General features: G+C 49.7%; 1 protein-coding gene across 1 annotated transcript in view; it reads left to right on the forward strand.

The window, feature by feature from the left end:
• Positions 1–24,270, forward strand: part of USP22 (ubiquitin specific peptidase 22) — a gene marked incomplete at its 5' end in the record, with an annotated part of 57,946 nt that overhangs the window by 23,112 nt on the left and 10,564 nt on the right. The window contains 6 exons of the mRNA XM_014542824.1: positions 729–842; positions 3,357–3,458; positions 4,281–4,450; positions 5,692–5,839; positions 10,393–10,498; positions 14,466–14,624. Of these exons, the coding sequence (XP_014398310.1) occupies positions 729–842; positions 3,357–3,458; positions 4,281–4,450; positions 5,692–5,839; positions 10,393–10,498; positions 14,466–14,624 (799 nt within the window). The remainder of the gene's footprint in view (positions 1–728; positions 843–3,356; positions 3,459–4,280; positions 4,451–5,691; positions 5,840–10,392; positions 10,499–14,465; positions 14,625–24,270) is intronic.

A 24,270-nucleotide genomic window follows, 5' to 3' on the forward strand; every position in this document is an offset into this window, starting at 1 on the left:
AAATGACCAGTTACTCTAAATTTGTGCTGTTCCCTCCATGCTATTGCCTCTCATATCTCTAATAATGCTTGTTGACTCCAAGCCAAAATAATTCCTTTAAATTGTTGAATTGAGATTCATTCAATTCAATTGTCCATTGCTCAAAGGGCTTCATCTTATTTATCTTTATAATGAGCTAATTTGGAGTCCGCTGTCTCCCTATTTTACAGAGATTGGGAAAGTGCACAGGACCCACTCGAGGTGGGTAACAGGCAGCTCTGGTCAAGAAGTCAGCACTGTTTGGTCAGAGGGTAACTGACTGCTCTCCTCAAAATAAGAGCAGGAAACAATCCCTGCGTTCCTTTTTGTAATAGGACCGGGATTCCAGATGTAGGAAAGCATGGTTACTGCATGTCAGGGCAAGAATTCTGATTTAAAACGCAATGAGAGTTTCCCTTGTTTTAAATGTTACTCTTTCAGATACTTGACTATTGGGTTCTTTTTAAACTATGGATGTGGCACCTCAGCCTGTGGGGAGTGTCTCGAGGAGAGAGGCCCGCGTCGTCTGTGTGGTACATGCCTTCTGAAGTGGGCGGAGCGAGACCTTTGCAGTGACAGGGCTTTGCGACTGGAGAGTGGGAAATGCTGCCCACAGCCCGTGCCTGAAGCCCTGGGTATCTGATACGTGTTCTGAAGCATTACCTTTCATCTTTCATTCCTTTGTCTCTCGTTCTTCCTTGTCTTTTCAGCCATAGAACTGATGTATGGAGGCATCTACTGCTTCCTGTGCCAGGACTACATCTATGACAAGGACATGGAGACCATCGCCAAGGAGGAGCAGCGGAAAGCTTGGAAACTGCAAGGTGGGTCTCGCCTCGGTTTCCCTGCCCCCTGGCTTCCCTGCCCTGCATTCCTCACGCCCATCAGGGTGAAGCTCACCAAGAGGAAGACCAGTTATCTAGGGAGGGGCCGTGCTGGGAGGCAGGGCAGGTAGGGTAGCAGCTGGAGTTTTGCTATTTGCTGGAAAGACAACACCCTGTCCCCTTCCCCCACAGACAATGGTGCCTCCCTCCTGTGGGCAGCTCCCTCCTGCAGGCCCCGCGGAGGCAACCTGGGCTGCAGGCTGCCCTCAGGTGCAGAGGCCCATCAGTCTCACAGCCTCCCAGAGCTGTCCTTGCCCTGGGCCCCCAGGGCCTGTGGCTGTTGGGGGGCTCTGCTGGGCTTGAGAGAAAATGTGCACCCACACTTAGTTCTCCCGTCTGCGGCACAGTCACAGGGACAGCACTGGGTCCCCATGAGCAGTCTGCCTCCCTCTCCAAGATTCCAGAGAGCGGGCTCGCCTCAGTGATATTAAACGTGTATGTGCCTGGGCTGCCCCTGGAGGAGAGGATAGGCCCTTCCTGGGCCCCAAGGACGGAGCCGTTGGGAACGCCTCTCATCCTACTCAGCATTTTGAACACTCCAGAACCAGATAGTTCCTACTCCTGAACGTAAAAACCACCAGCTGTGCCCTGAAGAAGTCTTTCAGGGATTGACATGTTAAGGCATCAAACTGCAGAGGGATGCGTGGGAAAACTCTCTTAAACGCGTCTTCAATAAAAGAGCACATAGACTGCGGGGAGTGCGAAGGGGTGATGAGAGTAAGAGAGTTCCTAGCTGGCCTGCAGGTCTTCCCTGGGTGATGCATGCGGAGTGGACGGGAAGTTGAGACTAAACGGGCTCATTGTAGCGAAGGATTTGGGGAGGAGAGGATGTTTTATTACCATGAGAACTTGGGCCAGCCAGGGCAGGGCCTTCTCTTCAGGTAAGTAAACTTCTGGGCCCCGGTGGCATCCTTTCAGGCATGCTGCTCCTTCACCTCACCAACGCAGGAAGCACAGGACAGAACGCTCTAGATACAGTTCAGACATAGGAGTCCTGCAAGTATTTTCCTCCAGCTTGCTCCAGGCAAAATAGATGTGTATCTTTTTATCTTATTTAATGCAACATTCTGTAAAATGTTAACTTATTTATGAAATGGTTAAGAATTTGGAAAATTAATAATTATTTTATGTCAGTCTGTGTTCTAAAACAAAAATAGACAGCTCTGGCCAAAAAATGTAGGTACCTGGCTTCTTTCAGAAGGGCAGACTGCTTTCTGATTAAATTATTATAGAATCTCTTTTAAAACTTAACTGTTTGGGTTATGTTTAATCTCTGTTAGCGGAATTAAGATTGCCAGATGGAAACTGTAATAGTCCGCCACTTCCACAGCACCCTCTGTGCAGGGCCTTGCGGCTGCTGCCATTGTGGGCTTCTGTCTGCGTGGCTTCCACCCACATACACGTCTTCGTCGGGCATAGAGGCAGGGACACACACAAGCGAGTGCACCCATTTTCTGAATTGTTCAGGCATTTCTTTTTGGTCACCCTGATTCCCCCCTTTATTAGTTTTCATTTCCAATGTGTGCTGGTGCTGTTAGGACAGCGATGGAGCGTGCCCCCATGTGGCTGGTGAGCTTGTCTCAGCCGGCAGCCCGCCAGTGTTTACAGAGAGAGCGTAGCCACATCGGCTCACAGAACTGGCCTGCGTGCTCTGCTTTACAAACAGCCCCTTGTTTTTGAGAAAGGAAGCACAGGCACGGGTGTGATCAGAATTCCTTGTGTCTAACAGATCTTCTCTGGAGAACGACTGTAACTGCAACTTCCTACTCTTTCCCCTCGGAAGTGGAGTAGCATTGCCCGGGGTCTGAGGGGCTGTTTCTCTGTGCAGAGCACTGACCACAGGGCCACGGCCTGCAAGTGCGGAGCAAACCAATCCTCCGCAGGCCTCGCTGCAGGGCCCTCAGTCCGCCAGGTGCTGTCCTGTCGGTCACTGTGCAGGCGTTTGGGGGCACGGAGCAAGTGCCTGTGTGGACATGGGGTGTGGTAGGTGAGATGTGACATTTACTAGCATTTACAGCTTTGTCTTCGGTTTAAATCTTTAAAGGGTACATCTCAACAAGATATATTTTTCAAAATATATTTTTAAAAATCCATGTTCTATCAGTTTTGCTCATTGGCCGGAGAATCCCTCATCTAAACTGCTGTGCACTCCCCGGGCGCTGAGGCTGTGGGCTCTGCTCAGGGGTGAGGCTTGGGAAGGCCCTGGCATTGGAGCTGGACTGCTTTCATGGGGGCGTTGCTTTCCTTGCAGGAAGCAGCTCATTCACAGCACAGCCTCTGAGAAACTCCTTCGTGTGGTTCAGCCTGTCGCAGCCAAACAGGCTTTATCCTTAGAGTATGGCTGTTCCTCTTTGAAATACCTTTGAAGCCTGACAATAGTACATCACCGCCATGTGCCCCTAAGCACACTCGTTTCAGATTCAACTCAGAGCGCCGGGCCTGTCTCCTCTGTAGGTGTGGGAGAGAAGTTTTCAACATGGGAACCCAGCAAGCGGGAGCTCGAGCTGCTGAAACACAACCCCAAACGGCGGAAGATCACCTCCAACTGCACCATAGGTGGGTGGCAGTGCTGGCACTGGTCTGTGGTTACTCCCAGTTAGGCTTCTTGCTGAGGGTTAACATTATTGTAAAAAATGGTTTCATAGCACAGTGCCCTATGCCCTGCCCTGAATAACTCATTCTCCCATTCTCTCACCAGCCACCTCTTGAGCTCCTGGAGCAGGCTTGGGGTGCAGGGATGGGGAGAACAGTTGCTACCCCTGAAAGTCCCCGTGTGCAAAGGCTCAGGTGTACTCTCACCAAGTTGAGGCTGTGTACAGTGATATGTGTGAATTTTCCTCTGGGTTTCCTAACAGTTGAAGAAATAGAAGCTTTTTTAAAAGCTATTTTTGTTGTTAGAGAGGCTCCATTCTGACTTGTCTTGTTGCCTGAACATCTTTAGGCCCTAGCCGATTTGGCTCAGTGTATGGAGCGTCAGCCTGCAGACTGAAGGGTCCCAAGTTCGATTCTGGTCAAGGGCACATGCCTGGGTTGTGGGCGCGATCCCCAGTAGGGGGCGTGTATGAGGCAGCCTATTAATGATGCTCTCTCATCATTGATGTTTCTCTTTCCCTCTCCCTCTCTGAAATCAATAAATAAAAAGACTATCTTAGGGTAACTTTGTCAAAAACAATGGCTAAAGTGGGGGCTAAGGGTTGGGGAGTGATGGTGACGAACATTCCTCAGTATAGTTTACATAAAAGTGGCATAAAAATATTAAATTTCTTCCTGAATGGATGAGTAAAGGGAAGCAGACACGTGAATGTGAAGGAGCTTGTGGTACCCTGGAGTCAGTCCTGCAGGCCAGTGCCCTGTCACCGCCTCCCGTCTGCCCCCCAGGGCTGCGAGGGCTGATCAACCTGGGCAACACGTGCTTCATGAACTGCATCGTGCAGGCGCTCACGCACACGCCGCTGCTGCGCGACTTCTTCCTCTCAGACCGGCACCGCTGCGAGATGCAGAGCCCCAGCTCCTGCCTGGTGTGCGAGATGTCCTCCCTCTTCCAGGAGGTGAGCTGCACGTGCACAGAGCGCTCCTGAAACTACGTGGTTTTTTCTTTCCCTTAAGAAAAACGGTTGCCTGCAATAGGATAAAGGAAGGCGTGTTCATTGTGGAAGGCTTACGTCTTTCCAAAAAGAATCATTAGATAGGAGACGATTGACCATTGGCACGAAGGTGACTTAGGGAATGAGAGGAGGCTGATAATGGTCCGCGAGTACTGACCCCTCCCTGTCGTCTGCCACCTGGCGTGCAGTCGGGTGTGTGGACATGTGTGCATCACTTCCTTGCCCTGTCTCAGGAGCATGGATCTCTCCTGTTGCTGGGCATTCTGAGTGCAGCATCCTGTCTGTCCTCTCACCAGTCTCTGCTCCCGGGTTGGATCATGGGCGACACTCATCCTGTGCTGTCCATGTCTGTCCCTGACCAGCACTGGTGGTGTGACCGCCCTAGCACCTTGGGTGGACCATTGGCACTCAGGTTGGCAACCTCAGCAAAGCCTCTCAGAGCTCAAGCAGCTCAGCCACCCAACTACAGAACGGACTGCTGCCCACCCACAGGCTGCTGGGATGGTCTACATGGGCTCCAGGTGTCTCACACAGGAGCCTGCAGACGGCCTGGTCTGTTTGTTGATCGCCTTTGATGGCAGTGTTGCCGTGCCCGCTCTCCCACATCCTGGGCACGGCTGCTTTTACGCTGCATCAGAGGAGGTGGGACTAGTGGACAATTGCTGCCGAGACCACCTGGCCTGCAAAGCTGGAGCCATTGACCATCTGGCCTGTTTCCCTCACGCCCACAGCGAGCCAGTGGCTGCTGGGACCACAGCAGTGAGCACCCTGAATGAATTTGTTGGGCCCACACAGGAGGAAGACGGGTTTAAGTGAGAAACGACTGGGTGGGTGTGTCACCTTTAGGTGTGGGTTTCAGCATTTTCCCTGGGCACTTCGGTTGATTAATTCAAATAGGATCAGGTTTATTAAGGTACATTTTTGAAGCAGCAGAATTCACCTGTTAGTGTATAGATCTGTTTCTCTTGACAGACATGTCGTAACTCAACACCTAGGCTTATCGAAAACGATACTCAGGCTCAGGAAGTCCAGGAAGTGGACATTCCAGGCAGCTAAGTGTTTTCGTGTGTGTGTGAGTGTGTGTGTGTGTGTGTGTGTGTGTGTGCGCGCATGCGCGTGCGCGCTTATCCATGCATAGTGCAGCACTTGTTCCTGACGAGTGGTTTGTTTCCTTCTCTGTGCAGTTTTACTCGGGGCACCGCTCCCCCCACATCCCATACAAGCTGCTGCACCTGGTGTGGACGCACGCCCGGCACCTGGCAGGGTACGAGCAGCAGGACGCACACGAGTTCCTCATAGCCGCCCTGGATGTGCTGCACCGGCACTGCAAAGGTGGGGTACACAGGGGGTGGGGGGAGGCACTGCAAAGGTGGGGCCTGCGTCTACTCACGGGGTGGGGGCGGTGGAGGGCAAGTGTGCGCTTCTGCACAACGGGGCGCAGCCCACATGTTCAAATTGGATTTGTTTCCCCCAATAAGAAAAACTGCAATTACCCTAAAGAGGTTCTTTATAGTTTGTTTTCTCAAGAGGAGCAATAGTTTTCAGTGTTGTCTTCCGACCCTCCTGGGGGTAGAGCAGCATAACCAGTGGTCCTTGGCAGCCTGTGCCGGTCAACAGTGAGCACCTGTCCCTTTCTCCCCCCTCCTCTCTCCCTGCTCCTCTCTCCCCACCCTTCTCTCCCTGTCCCTCTGCCTTGAGTCCTTGGCTGCCGGGTCCGCGCCCCCCCCCACCCCCCCCCTCCCCAACTGCTGCAGCTCCTCAGCCAGCAGCTTTGCATGGGCTCTCAGCACAGCTTAGCCATAGAGTCCTCTCCCGTGTGGGGCTTCCAGGAAGACCAGCGTTGCTCTAAAGCCACAGAGAGCTGTGCACACGGCACTGCACCTGCATCTGCCAGGACCCCCCTGGCCCTGAGTCAGGCTCATTTCCCTTCAGGGGCTTTCCTTCTAAGTCAGTGGTTCTCAACTTGTGGGTCGCGTCCCCTTTGGGGGTCGAATGACCCTTTCACAGGGGTCACCTAAGACCATCGGAAAACACATATATAATTACATATTGTTTTTGTGATTAATCACTATGCTTTAATTGTGTTCAATTTGTAACAATGAAATTGGGGGTCACCACAACATGAGGAACTGTATTAAAGGGTCGCGGCATTAGGAAGGTTGAGAACCACTGTTAGGTCTTGCTTAGGGGCTCACTGGAACATGTAGGGTTCTCAGATACGTGTGGGTCTAGGGGAGGGGCAGCCGGCAGCAGCTCCTAGGGCTGGAGGCAGGAGATGAGGCCTGAGTAACACACCAAGGGGGGTTCCTCCCCCTGCCTTGCTCCCTGTGTGGGGCTCCCTGTGTGGGTCGCCCGGTGCAGCCCCAGTTGAAGTGGATTAACAATTCCCATCCGAGGGGCTGGGGGCCCCTGAAGCACACAGTTGACCTCCTGTGTGGTGGGCCTGGGTGAGGGCAGCGGAGTTTGGTTCCTAAGGGTTCCTGGTGGTGCTGCTGGCTCAGCTGACTCTCAGCTGTGACCAACGTGTGCTGAGGGCACAAGCTGCCCGTGACCTGTGGCCTCTGGGCTGGGGTACCTCGTTGCAGGGGACCTCTTACTGGCCAGCTTTCTCTCGCTAGTACATGGTGTCCTTTAAGAACAAGCCTGCTTTTCTAGGTCACTTGGTGGAACAGCCTTCATGCTCCCCTCAGGCTCTGGGTCTGGGCTGTTCAGACGCCCTGTGGATCCGAGGCTCCAGCTCAGACAGCCCATTGGGGTCAGCTGTCCTGGCTCTGGGCTGGAGCTCTTTTCACTTAAGATTTTTTCTCTTAAAAGCATATGTATTATCCTTTTAACATTTGCCCAGGAACCAAGTAGAAGTTGCTTAGGAGCGTAGGTGAGGTTTGGTTTCCCAGCATAATGCACAGCTGCTGTGCAGGCAGACCAGCCAGTGAAGGAGCCCCACTTGGGGGCTGTGACAGCGCTGAGGAGAGGGCTGGAGCATGCACAGCTGTTGAGTGTTCATGTGACGAAAAAGGCCTCCTTATGACAGGATTCCTCTGAAAGGCCTGGGGAGCCACGTGAGGCTCACTCAGAAGCCGGGCCACCTGAGTTCTGAGCTCATGGAGGCTGCTGGCTCACAGCTGTGGGGCGGCCGGGGCCTGAGGCACCCCCACCTGCTTTACGTTGCTCTTTTACGGGGTTGGGACCTCAAGTATGTTTCAGCTCCTTTTTCTTTGCATCTATGTATTTTCTGCTTCCTAATGTTCTGTTCCATGCATTTGAGATCCTTGTGGATGGCATTTCCTCCCGATCTCTCCAGGCAGCTGTGTCAGAAGGCCGTGGCGCCCTTTACATTCCTCGTGACAATTCACCTTTTCTGTGTGATATCTCCAGGGGGACACATGTGCTAGTCCTGTTGTCCAGTGGAATGAAAGTCATATAGAAGATGGAGGATATCTAATCTAATAAAAGAGAAACATGCAAATTAACCATCCCTCTGCTACCCCCACAAGCCACGCCTATCAGCCATGCCCACCAGCCAATCAGGAGCGGGTATGCAAATTAACCCAACTAAGATGGTGGCAGCCATGGAGCTGGAGTGAGCAGGAGGCTTGGGTTGCCCCGGTGATGGAGGAAGCCAAGCTTCCCTCCTGCCCTGCCAGCCCTGAGCTCCACTGTTTCAATTATAGAAGACAAATAAATCCCAGATAGCTGCTTCCAGCCCGCGGCTGTGCCCAGCCTGAAAACGGCCCTCAGCCCCTCACCCAGACTGGCCAGGCACCCCAGTGGGGACCCCCCACCCTAAAAGGGTTGTGGCCAGCCTGAAAACAGCCATCAGCCCCTCACCCAGGCTGGCCAGGCACCCCAGCGGGGACCCCCACTCTGAAGGGGGTATGACCAGCCCGCAAACAGCCATCAGCCCCTCACTCAGGCTGGCCAGGCACCCCAGTGGGGACCCCCACCCTGAAGGGGGTGTGGCCAGCCTGAAAACAGCCCTCAGCCCTTCACCCAGGCTGGCTAGGCACCCCAGCGGGACCCCCACCCTGATCTGGGACACCCTTCAGGGCAAACCAGCCAGCCCCCACCCGTGCACCAGGCCTCTGTCGTATATAGTAAAAGGGTAATGTGCAAACTGACCCTAACAGCAGAACGACTGGGAATGACTGGTCACTATGACACACACTGACCACCAGGGGGCAGATGCTTGATAGAGGAGCTGCCCCCTGGTGGTCAGTGCGCTCCCACAGCGGGAGTTCTGCTCAGATACAGGCCAGGCTAATGGTTGCCAGCACAGCAGTGATGGCAGGAGCCTCTCCCACCTCCTCAGCAGCGCTAAGTATGTCCGACTGCAGCTTAGGCCTGCTCCCCACTGGAAAGTGGACATGCCCCGAGGGCTGCCGGGCTGCCAGAGGGATTTCTGACTGCCAGCTTAGGCCCGTTCCCCTGGGAGCAGGCCTAAGCCAGCAGGTGGACATCCCCCGAGGGGTCCCAGACTGAAGAGGGCACAGGCTGGGCTGAGGGACCCCTCCAAGTGCACAAATTTTTGTGCACCAGGCCTCTAGTATGTTAATATGTACTATAGTTAACCATATAAGTTTTACATTTGTATATCTACACAAATATGTACAGGGTGGGGCAAAAGTAGGTTTACAGTTTGTTTGGAAAATAATACAATAATTAATAAATCATACAAGAATAAACCGTGTAGCCCAGCTGGTCTAGCTCAATGGATTGAGCATTTGACCAAGAGGTCACTGGTTCTCCCTGGCCAGTTTGGCTCAGTGGATAGAATGTCGACCTTTGGACCAAAGGGTCCTGGGTTCGATTCTGGTCAAGGTAATGTATGTTGGTTGCAGGCTCCTCCCCAGCCTGGGCCCTGGTTAGGGCTCGTGCAGGGAGGCAACGAATCGATGTCTTTCTCTCTGTCTTTCCCTCTCTCTTCCACTTCCCCTTAAAGACCAATGGGAAAATATCCTCCGGTGAGGATTAGCAAAAAAGGGGTGGGAGCGGGTTCGCCGGTTCTATTCTGGTCAGGGCACATGCCTGGATTTCAGGCTTGATGCACAGGGGGGGCCATAAAGGAGGCAGTTGATCTATGTTTCTCTCTCATTATTGTTTCTATCTTTCTAAAAAAAAAATCAATAAAAATAAACTTAAAAACATTTGCAAAGAGCACTATTTTAAAAAAAGAATAACCTGTTGCATACACACAGCTGTAATTTGCCCCACCCTATATACACTTGACCCTTAAACATGGGGGTGCCAACTGCCTGTGCAGTTGGAATTCTGAGTATAACCTAAGTCGGCCCTCAACGTTCTCGGATGTCCACCCTCAGCTGACCCTTGAGCAGCGTGGGTTTGAACTGTGCATGTGAGTGGGCCTGGGCAGTTCAAGCCCATGCTGTTCCAGGCTCCCTGCAAACACCCTGGCATTGCCCTGGAGAGGGTGGGAATTGTGCTTGTACATCTGGCTGGAGCAGAGCTGACCTGCAGCTCCAGGCGTGGGGACCCCTGAGGAACACTGAGCGGGAGTCCTGCAGGGACGGTCCCGGAAGCAAGGCCACTTCCCAGGAGTATTCCCCACAGTGTGTCAGGCCGCTCGCTAGGAAGTGCACACTTAGTCCTCTGTAAGTGGGAAAGGAGCCAGTCACTTTCCCCGATACTGGGCATTTGATACACTTTGGTACTAAGGTGGAAGCTAAGCATATCAGCTTAGCTTCCAGCTTCCTGGCCACACCCGTCTTTTGAATATTAAGTATCTTCACCTGCCCTTCACCTCAGGCTTCATAATGCCTCTGTGCTCGAATGGCCTTGTCCCTTGGTCTGTGGCTTTTGGAAACTTGCTGGCTTTGGGGGTCTTGGGGGGCACAGATGTGGATCACAGAGCTGCAATCTTTCCCCAGGTGATGATAATGGGAAGAAGGCCAGCAACCCCAACCACTGCAACTGCATCATAGACCAGATCTTCACCGGGGGACTGCAGTCGGACGTCACCTGCCAGGTCTGCCAGTAAGTGGAGGCTTCGCAGGGTCTTGCGCATCTTGGGTCCTCCCAGGCCCTGCTTGCTGTCCCACACTGTGGGCCCCGGTTCTTTCGGGAAACTGACTTCACTGGATGTTGCTTATCACCATGATGGTCCATTTCCAACCTGCAGACTGGTGTTCTGAGAAGTTCTCAAAGTCTTTGGATTGTTGAGCGTAAAGTGTTGTCAAGGCCCTGGCTCTCCTGGCTGTGTCTACAGCACCGCCATATGGGAGACCGGGTGCGTTTTATTTCGGCCGCCACTGGCACATGGGGGATAATACAGCTCCAGTGGTGAAGGCACCAGAAATTAGCAGGTCCCCTGACTGTGCAGGCCATCAGGGTAGGGTCCCAGGCTGTGGGCTTTGGTGTGGCCTCTGCACTGTGCACACGGAGCAGGTGAGCTGTAGGCTCCCCCCACACCCCTGCTTTCTTTAGGGCCTTGGAGCCAGGAGCCAGGTAAAGGGCCCCTCAAAGACGGACATATGTGCTCTTGAGTGTGTCACTCTGAAGTACTTCCTGGTTTCCTTTCCCATTTTCTCCCAAGTAGTGTCCCTAAATCCTTCCTTCATAGGTTTTGGTTCTGTGCTTAGAGCTCAAAGCTTTTATTTCTAGGAGGAGAGTGCATTGGTGATGACGTTAGAAAAACGCGTTCCTTCACCTTCAGTGCACTCCCATGGTTTTTATTTCTCTTCAGCTTTTTTTTTTAATTGTTTGTTAATCTTCACCTGAGTATATTTTTTCCATTGATTGTTAGAGAGAGTGGAAAGGAGGGAGGGAGAGAGGGAGAGGGAGAGAGAAACATACATGTGAGAGGCACCTTGATTGGTTGCCTCCCACATGCACCCCGACCTGGGCCGGGCATTGAACCTGCAACCCAGGAACGTGCCCTTGACCAGGAATCGACCCACAACCCTTATGCTCTAACCACTTAGGCACACCAGCCAGGGCTCACTTCAACTTTTAAAAAAGCCTGGTCATGCTCCAGTAAAATTTAAAAACCTGTAATGGATTACTACTTGCAGTTTGTATAGGATAGAAGAGATTGGCAAGGAGTCAGTTTAGCCTGTAAGAGTTACAGATGCAGTTTTCTGTTAAGTAGCATCTGTATCATGGGCCATCACTCCCAGCAGTTGGGGCTCAGGCTTTACTATTTGGCCCTATACTATTGAACTCGATCAGCAGGAGACTGTCAGAGTAGAGCCTGTTTACATTTATGTATTCAGTTTCTCAATCTGTGAATTTCCTGTTTGTGTATCCTATAAAATAAAAGGCTAGGCGAGTGACCGGTCGCTATGATGTGCACTGACCACCAGGGGGCAGATGCTCAATGCAGGAACTGTCCCCTGGTAGTCAGTGTGCTCCCACAGAGGGAGCGCCGCTCAGCCAGAAGCCAGGCTCACAGCTGGCGAGCGCAGTGGCGATGGTGGGAGCCTCTCCTGCCTCCGAGGCAGCGCTAAAGAGCAGTGAGCCGGACATTCCCTGAGGGGTCCTGGACTGCAAGAGGGCACAGGCCAGGCTGAGGCTGCCCCCCCACTGGGGATGGGGTGGGATAGTAGCCGACATACAGACGTCCCACAATACAAAGCTAGATGGACGATATCTACTCACCTTACAAAAATGTGACAAACCAGTATGAGTCATTGGGCATCAATTGAAGCCATTTGCATGTTGTCATACCTTTTCATGTTGCCAGGGCCTTGATAACACTTTACGCTCAAGAATCCAAAGACTTTGAGAACTTCTCAGAACACCACAGTCTGCAGGTTGGAAATGGACCATCATGGTGATAAGCAAATGGGAAAGGAAACCAGGAAGTACTTCAGAGTGACACACTCAAGAGCACATATGTCCGTCTTTGAGGGGCCCTTTACCTGGCTCCTGGCTCCAAGGCCCTAAAGAAAGCAGGGGTGTGGGGGGAGCCTACAGCTCACCTGCTCCGTGTGCACAGTGCAGAGGCCACACCAAAGCCCACAGCCTGGGACCCTACCCTGATGGCCTGCACAGTCAGGGGACCTGCTAATTTCTGGTGCCTTCACCACTGGAGCTGTATTATCCCCCATGTGCCAGTGGCGGCCGAAATAAAACGCACCCGGTCTCCCATATGGCGGTGCTGTAGACACAGCCAGGAGAGCCAGGGCCTTGACAACACTTTACGCTCAACAATCCAAAGACTTTGAGAACTTCTCAGAACACCACAGTCTGCAGGTTGGAAATGGACCATCATGGTGATAAGCAAATGGGAAAGGAAACCAGGAAGTACTTCAGAGTGACACACTCCTCTGCCCCCTGCCCCACACACACACCACTGCACAAATGTCATGCACCGGGGCCTCTAGTTTTGAAATAAATCTCTGGGAGGGAATTAGCTGGTGCTACTGTTAAGCCTGGGAAGCTGTGGGTAGGGCACTCTGTGTGAAGTGCACTTGGGGTGTGAGTTACTATCCAGGCTCAGCAGCTCCCAGTTCCCAAGGCCACTTGGGTGAGAGATCCATTGATTCAGAAACTCTAGATGTGGGGCCCAGAATAAACCTAAAACGATGGTGCTCATCTTCTGGGTATAGAAACTGTTGCTTTAGGAGCAGACTTTGTTTTGAGTGGTTTGCACAGTGTCTTTCCCTAGGGCCCTGGGAGCCCAAGATGCATTGGGTGTGAGCACACCTGAGAAGTCATTTGGATAAAAGGGCAGAGCTGTGGCCCAGCCGGCAGTGGCTCAGTGGTTGAGCGTGGACCTATGAACCAGGTCATAATTAGATTCCCAGTCAGGGCACTTGCCCAGGTTTCGGGCTCCATTCCCAGCAGGGGGGTGTGCAGGAGGCAGCTGATCAATGATTCTCTTTCATCATTGACTAGTGGCCCAGTGCACGAAATTTGTGCACGGGGGTGAGGGGGCAGAGGAGGGTGTCCCTCAGCCCGGCCTGCACCCTCTCCAATCTGGGACATCCTTTTTGCAATCCGGGACCACTGGCTCCTAACCGCTCACCTGCCTGCCTGTTTTATCGCCCCTAAACACTCTGCCTGCCGGCCTGCTCGCCCCCAACTGCCCCCCACTGCCAGCCTGCTCGCCCCCAACTGCCCCCCACTGCCGGCCTGCTCATCCCCAACTGCCCCTCCCCCCTGCAGGCCTGATCGCCCCTAACTGCCTCTGCCTCAGCCCTGCCACCATGGCTTTGTCCCAAAGGACGTCCGGAAGGTCTCCCTGAAGGTCTCCCGGTCTAATTAGCATACTACCCCTTTTTTAAAAAATATATATTTTATTGATTTTTTACAGAGAGGAAGAGAGAGGGATAGAGAGTTAGAAACATCGATGAGAGAGAAACATCAATCAGCTGCCTCCTGCACGCCCCCCACTGGGGATGTGCCCACAACCAAGGTACATGCCCTTGACTGGAATTGAACCTGGGACCCTTGAGTCCGCAGGCCGACGGGTACATGCCCTTGACCGGAATCAAACCCGGGACGGACCCTTGAGTAGGCTGATGCTCTATCCACTGAGCCAAACCAGTTCTGGCAGCATATTACCCTTTTATTAGTATAGATGTTTCTCTCTCTGTCTCCTTTTCCCTTCCTCTCTGTAATAAATAAAAATATATCTTTAAAAAAAGACAAAGAGGCCCTAGCCAGTTTGCCTCAGTGGATAGAGTGTCAGCCTGCACGCTGAAGGGTGTCTGGGTTCGATGCTGGTCAAGGGCACATGCCCGGGTTGCAGTGTCGGTCCCCATTGGGGGACTTGCAGGAGGCAGCCGATCAATGATTCTCTCTCATCATTGATGTTTCTATCTCTCTTTCCCTCTCCCTTCCTCTCTGAAATCAATAAAAATATATTAAAAAAAAGAAAAGAAAAGAAAAAGGGCAGAGCTGTGAAAAGATGTTGGGGTATATTCCATGAGGTGGTACCTCCGAAACTGTTTGTGGGTATCAGTTCTCACTTTGGTTTTCTGTCTCCTGCTTCTAGTGGAGTCTCGACCACAATAGACCCCTTCTGGGACATCAGTTTAGATCTGCCTGGCTCTTCCTCCCCATTCTGGCCCCTGAGCCCTGGGAGTGAGGGCAGTGTGGTGAACGGGGAAAGCCATGCGTCTGGAACCACTACACTGACGGACTGTTTGCGAAGGTAAGAAACCTGCCAGCACTTTTGCAGAAAAATAAAGTGATTTCCTTGCAGGCAGTTGTCTCTCTTGCCGTGAGGCTGTTCAGGAGTAAAACCCTAATAAATTTAGGGGCACCCAGGGTTCCAATAGTAGTTTCTTTTACACGTCTCGTAGGGAACATGAGAAAAGGTATGACAACATGCAAATGGCTTCAATTGGTGCCCAATGAGTCATACTGGTTTGTCACATTTTTGCAAGGTGAGTAGATATCATCCATCTAGCTTTGTATTGTGGGACGTCTGTATGTCGGCTACTATCCCACCCCATCCCCAGTGTGAATGAACAGGGTACAGCTCTCTCACCTACTGTACCAGAGTCTGCACTGAGGGAGCCCTCCCGCCGAGGCATGTGGTCTTTTTTTTTTTTAATAATTCTTTATTGTTGAAAGTATTACATATGTCCCCTTTTTGCCCCATTGACCCCCCCCAGCCTGCCCCCCACCCCAGCAGCTTCCTTTCCCTTCCTCTCTGAAATAAATAAAATATACTTAAAAATAACAATAATAATAATATTTACTATTTGGTGCTTTATAGACAAGTTACCTTACCCCTCTTTTAGAAGAAGTTTCATTGAGACTTGCAGTTCTTCTGCAAGTGTAACTAGTTCTAGTTAGTTCTGAATGAAAGTAAGGCAAAATGGGAGGAGCACTGTGGTCTGACCACTTGTGGTTTGGGTTAGGGTAACTTGACTTGTTGAGGTGTCTCTGACAAGTTCTATATTCCATTATCAATACATGTACCTAGTGGATGAGGTGTCTCAGTTTGGGTTTCAGAACTCAGGTCCAGCTCTTCATTTGTGCTTGATTACCACTTTCTTGAAGTCATATTTGTGGGTTTGCTAATAATGACTTAAAATAATACTTTGTTAAAGAAAAAAAAAACTTTACAATTTGTAATATATTATCAGATCCATCACCTCATTTTATTTTAACAAAAACTCCAAATGTTGATAATAACAAGTTGAGGAAATTCAGGATTAACAGTCTCAGGTGCCTTGCCCAGAGTGATATGGCTTGAATGAGAATTCAGAACACCCAACTCCTATCTGGTTGTGTTTTCCATCCTTCCCCATAGAAAACACACTGTGTAACAAAAGTCAACTGCAAACTCATCTGTAATAAATCCTCTAGCTGGGTCACAGAGAAGTTAATTAAGAATGATGGGTCCAAATTTTTCTTTTTTAATCAACTCACCCTCAAAGAACAGGGACTTCACTGTAGAACTCAAAGCCTCAATGACCCACAGGAAGGAGTCTGTCTCCCTCCCAAGGAAACCCCATATCCACTCAGTGGAGGCAAAGAAGAAGTCTCAGATGCTTGTTCTCTGTAAAGCAGTCCTCCGCCCTCTCCCGCCTCCCCCCCACATGCACACACTTAGTGGGAAACTTATGTATTTTAAATAATTCTTTATTGTTAAAAGTATTAACAATCCTTTTTTCCACCACTGACCACCTCTGGCCCTCCCCCAGCCCCAGGCCTTCACCACCCATTGTCTGTGGCCAAGGGCCATGCATATATCCATATAAGGTCCTTGATTGATTACCTCCCATCCATTCACCCTCCCACCTCCACCTTCTGAGATTCCCCACTCTGTTCCATGCTTCCCTGTCTCTGGATCCTCTCCATTGCAGGTGGTCTTTTCTGCAAGTGATGAAACACGTGAGCTTCTTTCTGCATCTACACTGTTTACTCTGTCCATTTGCTGCATCATTGATTTAGACAAGTGATGAAGTTTCAGATGCAGTTGCTATGAAATGTATTTAAATAGGTGTCACATACTGTGCCGGGCAAGCTCAGCCAAGCATTCGGTGAGCCTGACGGGGGCCGGTGAAGGATGTAGAAAAGACAGACAAAGAGAATAACCTGGGTCTAGGTCAGTGGTTCTCAACCTTGCCTGCACATTAGAATCACCTGGGAATCTTTCCTTGGCCACAGCAGGTATCTGGGGTTTATTTATCTTCTATAATTGAAACTTTGTTGCTTTGAGTGGAGCTCAGAGCCAGCCACGGCAGCTGGAAAGCTTGGCTTCCTCCATCACTGGGGCAGCTAAGCCTCCTGCTTGCTCCAGCTCCGTGGCTGCCGGCTGCCATCTTGGTTGGGTTAATTTGCATATAGTTGCTCTGATTGGCTGATGGGCGTGGCTTAAGGTGTAGCGAAGTTACGGTCAATTTGCATGTTTGTCTTTTATTAGTGTGTATGTTGTGGCCCCACCCCATAACAAAGAAACAGAATTTCCGGAGGATGGGGCCCAGAAATCAGGATTTTTAATTTAATTTAATTTTATTTTATTTTTTAATTAAATCTTTATTGTTCAGATTATTACAGTTGTTCCTCTTTTTTCCCCCATAGCTCCCCTCCACCCAAGGGAAGCAGCCAAAATGTAGAGACAAAGAAACATGTCACAAATGAAAGTTTAGGATGGGCTTCTGGCTTTGACACATTTGTATGTGTAGGGAGGGGCTATAGGGTTAAGCCTCGGACTGAGTTGTTGACAAAGTCACAAACAAGTCCCAGCTTAGAGGGCACAGCCTTCTTAGCACAATTAGGCTTGACCTTATGACTGCTCCCTAGATCTTATCTGGGTAGCTAATGGGCTGAGGTAGATGCAGTAAGTGCTGCCAAAACAAGTGAAACTCACAATAACACTGTAACTATGGTGACCACTACCTTGTTTACCTCTGGCTATAAAATAAAGGCTCAGCTTGCGATCTGGATCTCTCTGTGGCCTCAGCCAGGCACAGGAAGATCCACCTAGACCAGTGGTCGGCAAACTGCGGCTCGCGAGCCACATGCGGCTCTTTGGCCCCTTGAGTGTGGCTCTTCCACAAAATACCATGTGCGGGCACGCACGTACAGTGCAATTGAAACTTCGTGGCCCATGCGCAGAAGTCGGTATTTTGTGGAAGAGCCACACTCAAGGGGCCAAAGAGCCGCATGTGGCTCGCGAGCCGCAGTTTGCCGACCACTGGTCTAGGTGGATCTTCCTGTGCCTGGCTGAGGCCACAGAGAGATCCAGATCGCAAGCTGAGCCTTTATTTTATAGCCAGAGGTAAACAAGGTAGTGGTCACCATAGTTACAGTGTTATTGTGAGTTTCACTTGTTTTGGCAGCACTTACTGCATCTACCTCAGCCCATTAGCTACCCAGATAAGATCTAGGGAGCAGTCATAAGGTCAAGCCTAATTGTGCTAAGAAGGCTGTGCCCTCTAAGCTGGGACTTGTTTGTGACTTTGTCAACAACTCAGTCCGAGGCTTAACCCTATAGCCCCTCCCTACACATACAAATGTGTCAAAGCCAGAAGCCCATCCTAAACTTTCATTTGTGACATGTTTCTTTGTCTCTACATTTTGGCTGCTTCCCTGTGTTTGTTTCTATGTATTGGGTAGAACTGCTATGTCTCCTGGGATTGGTAGAGTGGCCTTGTGTTGTAGGTGTTCTGTAGGGCCCAGTGGCTCAGCCTCCCCAGTCACCTGAGCTGGGCACTCTAGGTGTGGCCCTGTGTGGGCTGTGTGCACAGTCCTGTTGTAGTTGAGCCTTGATTGCTGTTGTCATCACTGCGAAGAATTGACCTCCAGGCGAACTTGGCTGTGAGGACTAGCTGCAACTACAGTGGGAGATCTGCTGTGCAGGAGACACCCCTATGGAGCAGGCCTTGCTTCAGTGGGGCTTTGGTGCTCACTGAGTCTGGCCCTTGAGTGTGTTGCTTGTGGATGTGTAGGGTTGTAATCTTCTATGGTCTGAGCTGTCCACCAGGTGCACTGGCTCTGGGGCCTCCTGGGAGGTGCAAAGTCAGCCACTGCCTAGGGCCACCAGGCAGGCTACAGAGGGATCTACAAATGGTGCTACATGTATTGGGCTTTGAGGTGCCCAGGCAAGGCCCAGCTGTGAAGCAAGGTGGGCTGGTGCTAGTACTGGGTCTTGGGCCTCTTATTGATAGGTTTGGGGCATGCTGACACCAGCTGCTGCTTGTTTGAGAGATTTTAGCAAAGTGCAGCCTGAGCCAGGACAGGCCATTCATATGCTACAAACAGCTTGGGTGGGGTTGCAGATTGGATGGGGCGGGGCCACAGGGAATCCCCAGGGCAGAGCCAACAGTGTGGGCCAGGCTGGTGGAAAGTCAGATATGGCTGCCAGTCAGCTCTGCCACAGGGGCAGCCCCAGCACAGGATCAATGACCGCTGTGAGCACCCCTACCTGGGAGAAAGCTGCCCCCGAGTTCCTGCCCTGATGCCAGACAGTCCAGTTCCTCCCCATATGTCCCTGGATCCCCCAAAGCTTCCTCCCAGTGCTGGAGTTCAGAGGGATCAAGTCTGAATAAGTTCATGCGCTGGCCCTTTAAGAGGAACACCTGGGTCTCCAGAGGCATCCATGTCACTGAGCCACAGTCCTTGCTGGTTTTTACAGCCAGTAGTTATGGGGCCTTCTCTTCCCTGCCATGGAGCCCTGGGCTGGGGTCTGGTGTGGGGCTGGGACCCCTTGCTCCTCATGGGTGGCCTCCACAGAGACCATCTCCCTCCTGATTAAAAACACACCACTGGTGGGTGTCGGACCAGCCCGTTCTGCGCCTCTGCCCCTCCTGCCAGGCTCAGCGTGCCTCATTCTTCTCTAGCTGTGGGATTCCCATCAGCCAGCTTGCAGGTGGTTCTGGATGACGGTGGTTTTGTATTATAGTTGTAATTTTTAAATATATATATATTTTTTTATTGATTTCAGAGAGGAAAGGAGATGGGGAGAGAGATAGAAACATCAATGATGAGGGAGGATCATTGAGGGGCTGCCTCCTGAACACTCCACATTGGGGATTGAGCCCACAACCTGGGCATGTGCCCTGTCAGGGAATCAAACTGCGACCTGGTCCATAGGTCTATACTCAACCACTGAGCCAGGCCAGTTGGGCTTTAGTTGTAATTTTGATGTGGTTTTGGGAGGCAGCGAGTACAGGTGTTTACCGCCATCTTGGTTCTCTCAGACTTCCACATCTAAAACAGTGTTTTTCCTCTGCACACGCAGCTCTATTCTCCTGTGGGTGCCGCGGGCCCTGGACGCTTGCGGGGACATGGAGAAGCGTGGGTGGGCCCTGGCTGTTCCTGTGTATTGAGTGGGAGGGGGAAGAACTGTGTTTTGAGTGTGAAAATTGGATGATGGAATAATGTGGCAACTCTGGTTCACACGGGCACACTCCTCTCTCCTGCCATCGGCCTGCCAGTCAGTGTTCAGACTTCACTGATTGGTTTGTGTTCTTTTAAGCTACGTTTTAAAGTTTGTTCAAATCAGGATTCAGACTTGGTCCACACACTGCATTTGGTTTATTGGCCTCATAGTCACTTTCAAGTCTTCTTTGCCTGCCTTTTCTTTGTAGCGAAGACAAGGTCACTTGTCCACCATGCTCCCCACACTGCGGACCTTGCTGGCTGGGCAGGGAGTCCCTGTAGGTGGCAGTGTGCGTGCTGGGTGCCTGCCCCACTCCCGCTCTGCAGGCACTCCCCGCCCTGGCCCGGCCGCTTCCCGGCAGTCTCGGCTTTGCTTGGGGCGTGGTCCTGTCTTTGTTGAAATGACAGCATTTCCAAGGGATAAACAAGGATTTCCAGACCCAGTTGTCAAAAGATCAAATTTTCTGTTTGTTTTCAGCATTAAATTTTAAAATTTTGTCATAAACTATATTGAAACATCTGTGTTACAGTTTTTATCTTTAGTAGATGCCACAAATGCTGGCTACAACCTATCTCACAACATCTCTTCATCATCACAAAGCTAAAATTTCCCAAATGTCTCATTTAAAAAAATTAAACGTTTTCTTTTGAGATAATTGTAGCTTCCCATGCAGTTGTCAGAAATACTACATAGGGATCCCATGTGTCCTTCCCCCGTTCCCCTCGGTCTTACACAATTACAGGACATTGTCACAACCAGGATAGTGACACCATGCAGGGCCCTTCGTCACCCAGGAACCCTCACAGCCACCCCTCCTGCCCTCTGAGCACGACTGCCTCCTGGACCCTGGTCGCCACGAATCTGTTCTCCATTTCTATAAATGCCACATTTCAAGAAAGTTACATGTAAATGGAATCATACAACATGTAACCTTTGGGGATTGACTTTGTTCACTCATCCTAATTCCTGGGGATTCATCCAGGTGCAGGTATCAATAGTTTGTTCCTCTTTATTGCTCACTAGTATCCCATGGTGTCATGTACCACAGTTTGTTGAACTGCTTATGTGCACCCATTGAATGACATCTGCATTGCTTCCCGTTTTTTGTTCGTTTGTTTCATTTTTTGGCTACTAGAAATAAAGCTGCTTAAAACACTTGTGTACAGCCCTGGCCGATGTGCTCAATGGTTAGAGCATAGACCCTCAGACCTAAGGGTCACAGGTTCGATTCCCAGTCAAGAGCATGTTACCTGCATTGCAGGTTCATTTCTCAGCCCCAGTCAGGGTGGTATGGGAGGCATCCAATTGATGTGTCTCTCACATCCATGTTTCTCTCTCTCTCTCCCCTACCTTCCACTCTTTCTAAAAAATCAATGGAAAACTATCCTCCGATGACGATTAACAAAAATAAGTTTAAAAGTTTATGCCGAACCGGTTTGGCTCAGTGGATAGAGCATCGGCCTGTGGACTGAAGGGTCCCAGGTTCGATTCCGGTCAAGGGCATGTACCTTGGTTGCGGGCACATCCCCAGTGGGGAGTGTGCAGGAGGCAGCTGATAGATGTTTCTCTCTCATCGATGTTTCTAACTCTCTATCCCTCTCCCTTCCTCTCTGTAAAAAATCAATAAAATATTTTTTAAAAAAAAGTTTACGTACAGTTTTTGTGTGAACACAACTTCATTTTTTTGGGACAAATTACTATATCTTATGATAGTAAGAAAATTATTTCACCAGACTTTTCACTTATAAAAAATTTAAGGCAAGTATTATTTATTTGTTTAATGTTGAATTTATAAGGGCATATTGGTTAATAAAACTTATATAGGTTTCAATGTAATACGTCACCTGCACTTTGTGTAGTGTGCTCACCACCCAAAGTCAAGTCTTCCATCACCACTTATCCCCCTTCACCCTCTTCTGCCTCCCCTTCCCCACGTTCCCTCTGGTAATTGTACTTTTGTCTGTGTCTGCGTTTGTTTTTTAGCTTAATCACTTCACCTTTTTACCTAACCCGCCTCCCTTCTGACAGCTGTCAATCTCTTCTCTGTATCTATGAGTCCGTTTCTATTTTGTTGGTTCATTTTGTGCATTAGATTCTACATATTAGTGAAATCATGAGGTATTTGTCTTTCTCTGACTGGGTTATTTGACTTAGCACAGTGGTTCTCAACCTTGGCTGCACATTAGAATCACCTGGGAATCTTTTTAAAATCCTGATTTCTGGGCCTTATCCACCAGAAATTCTGTTTCTTTTTAATGGGGTGAGGCCACAACATTAGTAACAAAGAAACAGAATTTCCGGAGGATGAGGCCCAGAAATCAGGATTTTAAAAAGATTCCCAGGTGATTCTAATGTGCAGCCAAGGTTGAGAACCACTGATTTAGCATAATAATCTCTATGTCCATCCAGGCTGTCACAAAAGGTAAGATTTCCTTCTTTTTACAGCTGTGTAGCATTCCATGGTGTAGTACCACAGCTTTTTTTATCCACTCATCTACAGATGGACACTTGGGCTGCTTCAGATCCTGGCTATCCTATATAATAAAAGCCTAATATGCTAAATGTCCGACTGTTCATTCGACCGTTTGACCAGTCGCTATGACACGCACTGACTACCAGAGGGCAGATGCTCCGACTGGTACGTTAGCTTGCTGCTGGGGTCCGGCTGATCGGGACTGGGATAGATGGGCCAGACACGTCCTGGAGCCCTCCCTCGGTCCTTCCCCGGCCCCAACCGTGCACCAGTGGGGTCCTTTGGCCTAGCCTGCACCCTCTCGCAATCCAGGACCCCTTGGAGGATGTCGGGGAGCCTGTTTTGGCCCGATCCTGCAGGCCAGGCCGAGGGACCCCACCGGTGCACGAATCCATGCACTGGGCCTCGGGGTGTAAATAACTGCCATGACGGTAGAGGTACATGCACATATTCTTTCAATGACTATTTGGGGATTCTTATGATATATTCCCAGAAGTGGAATCCCTGGGTCTACAGTAGTTCCCTTTTTTGATTTTTTGAAGGTGACTCCATATTGTTTTCCATAGTGGCTACACCAGTCTGCACTCCCACCAACAGTCCATGAGGGTTCCTTTTTCTCTGCATCCTCTCCATCACTTGTTGATTTATTGATGATAGCCATTCTGACAGGTGTGAGGTGAATACCCCATTATAGTTTTAATTTGTATCTCTGATGATTAGTGACATTCAGCATCTTTTCATATGTTTATTGGTCATTTGTGTGTTCTCTTTGGAGAAGTGTCTTTTCAGGTCTTTTGCCCATTTTTAAGTTGTTTTTATGGTGTTGAATTTTATAAGTTCTTTATAAATTTTGGATATTAGCTCCTTATTAGATGTATCGTTGGCGATTATATTCTCCCATTCAGCGGGTTGTCTTTTCATTTTGTTAATGCTTTTCTTTGCTGTGCAAAAACTTTATACTTCGATGTAGTCCCATTTGTATATTTTTCTTTTGTTTTTCTTGCATAAGGAGATATATCAGAAAGAATTTGCTTCAAGAAATGTCTGAGATTTAACTGCCTGTTTTCTTTAGGGCTTTGATTGTTTTAAGCCTTGCATGTAAGTCTTTAGTCCAGTGGTTGGCAAACTGCGGCTCACGAGCCACATGCGGCTCTTTGGCCCCTTGAGTGTGGCTCTTCCACAAAATACCGACTTCTGCGCATGGGCCACGAAGTTTCAATTGCACTGTACGTGCGCGCCTGCACATGGTATTTTGTGGAAGAGCCACACTCAAGGGGCCAAAGAGCCACATGTGGCTCGCGAGCCGCAGTTTGCCAACCACTGCTTTGGTCCATTTTAGTTTATTCTTGTGTATGATATAAGAAGGTGGTTTGGTTTCATTTTTTTGCACATATTTGTCAAATTTTTCCAACACCATTAAATAGACTGTTTTTACCCCATTGTATTTTATTTCCTCCTTTGTCAGATATTAATTGACCATAAAGCCATGGGTTTATTTCTGGGATGTCTCTTCTGTTCCATTGATCTGTATGTCTGTTTCTATGCCAGTACCATGCTGTTTTGATTACTATGGCCTTGTAGTATAGTGTGATATGAGGTAGTGTGATTCCTCCAACTTTGTTCTTTCTCAAGATTGTTGAGGCTATTTGGTTCCATATAAATTTTTGGAATATTTGTTCTAGTTCATTGCCTTGACTATATAGATTGCGTTGGGTAGTGTGGTCATTTTAATGATGTTAATTCTTTCAGTCCATGAACATGGTATATGCTTCCACTTATTTATGTCTTCAATTTCTTTCTTCAGTGTTTTATGAGTTTTCGATTATAGGTCTTTTACATCCTTATTTAAATTTATTCCTAGGTAGATAGATATATTTATTTTTTTTTAAATATATTTTATTGATTTTTTACAGAGAGGAAGGGAGAGAGATAGTTAGAACATTGATGAGAGAGAAACATCGATCAGCTGCCTCCTGCACATCTCCT

Source organism: Myotis brandtii, unplaced genomic scaffold (genome assembly GCF_000412655.1).
Source record: "Myotis brandtii unplaced genomic scaffold, ASM41265v1 scaffold314, whole genome shotgun sequence".
Taxonomy (NCBI): domain Eukaryota; kingdom Metazoa; phylum Chordata; class Mammalia; order Chiroptera; family Vespertilionidae; genus Myotis; species Myotis brandtii.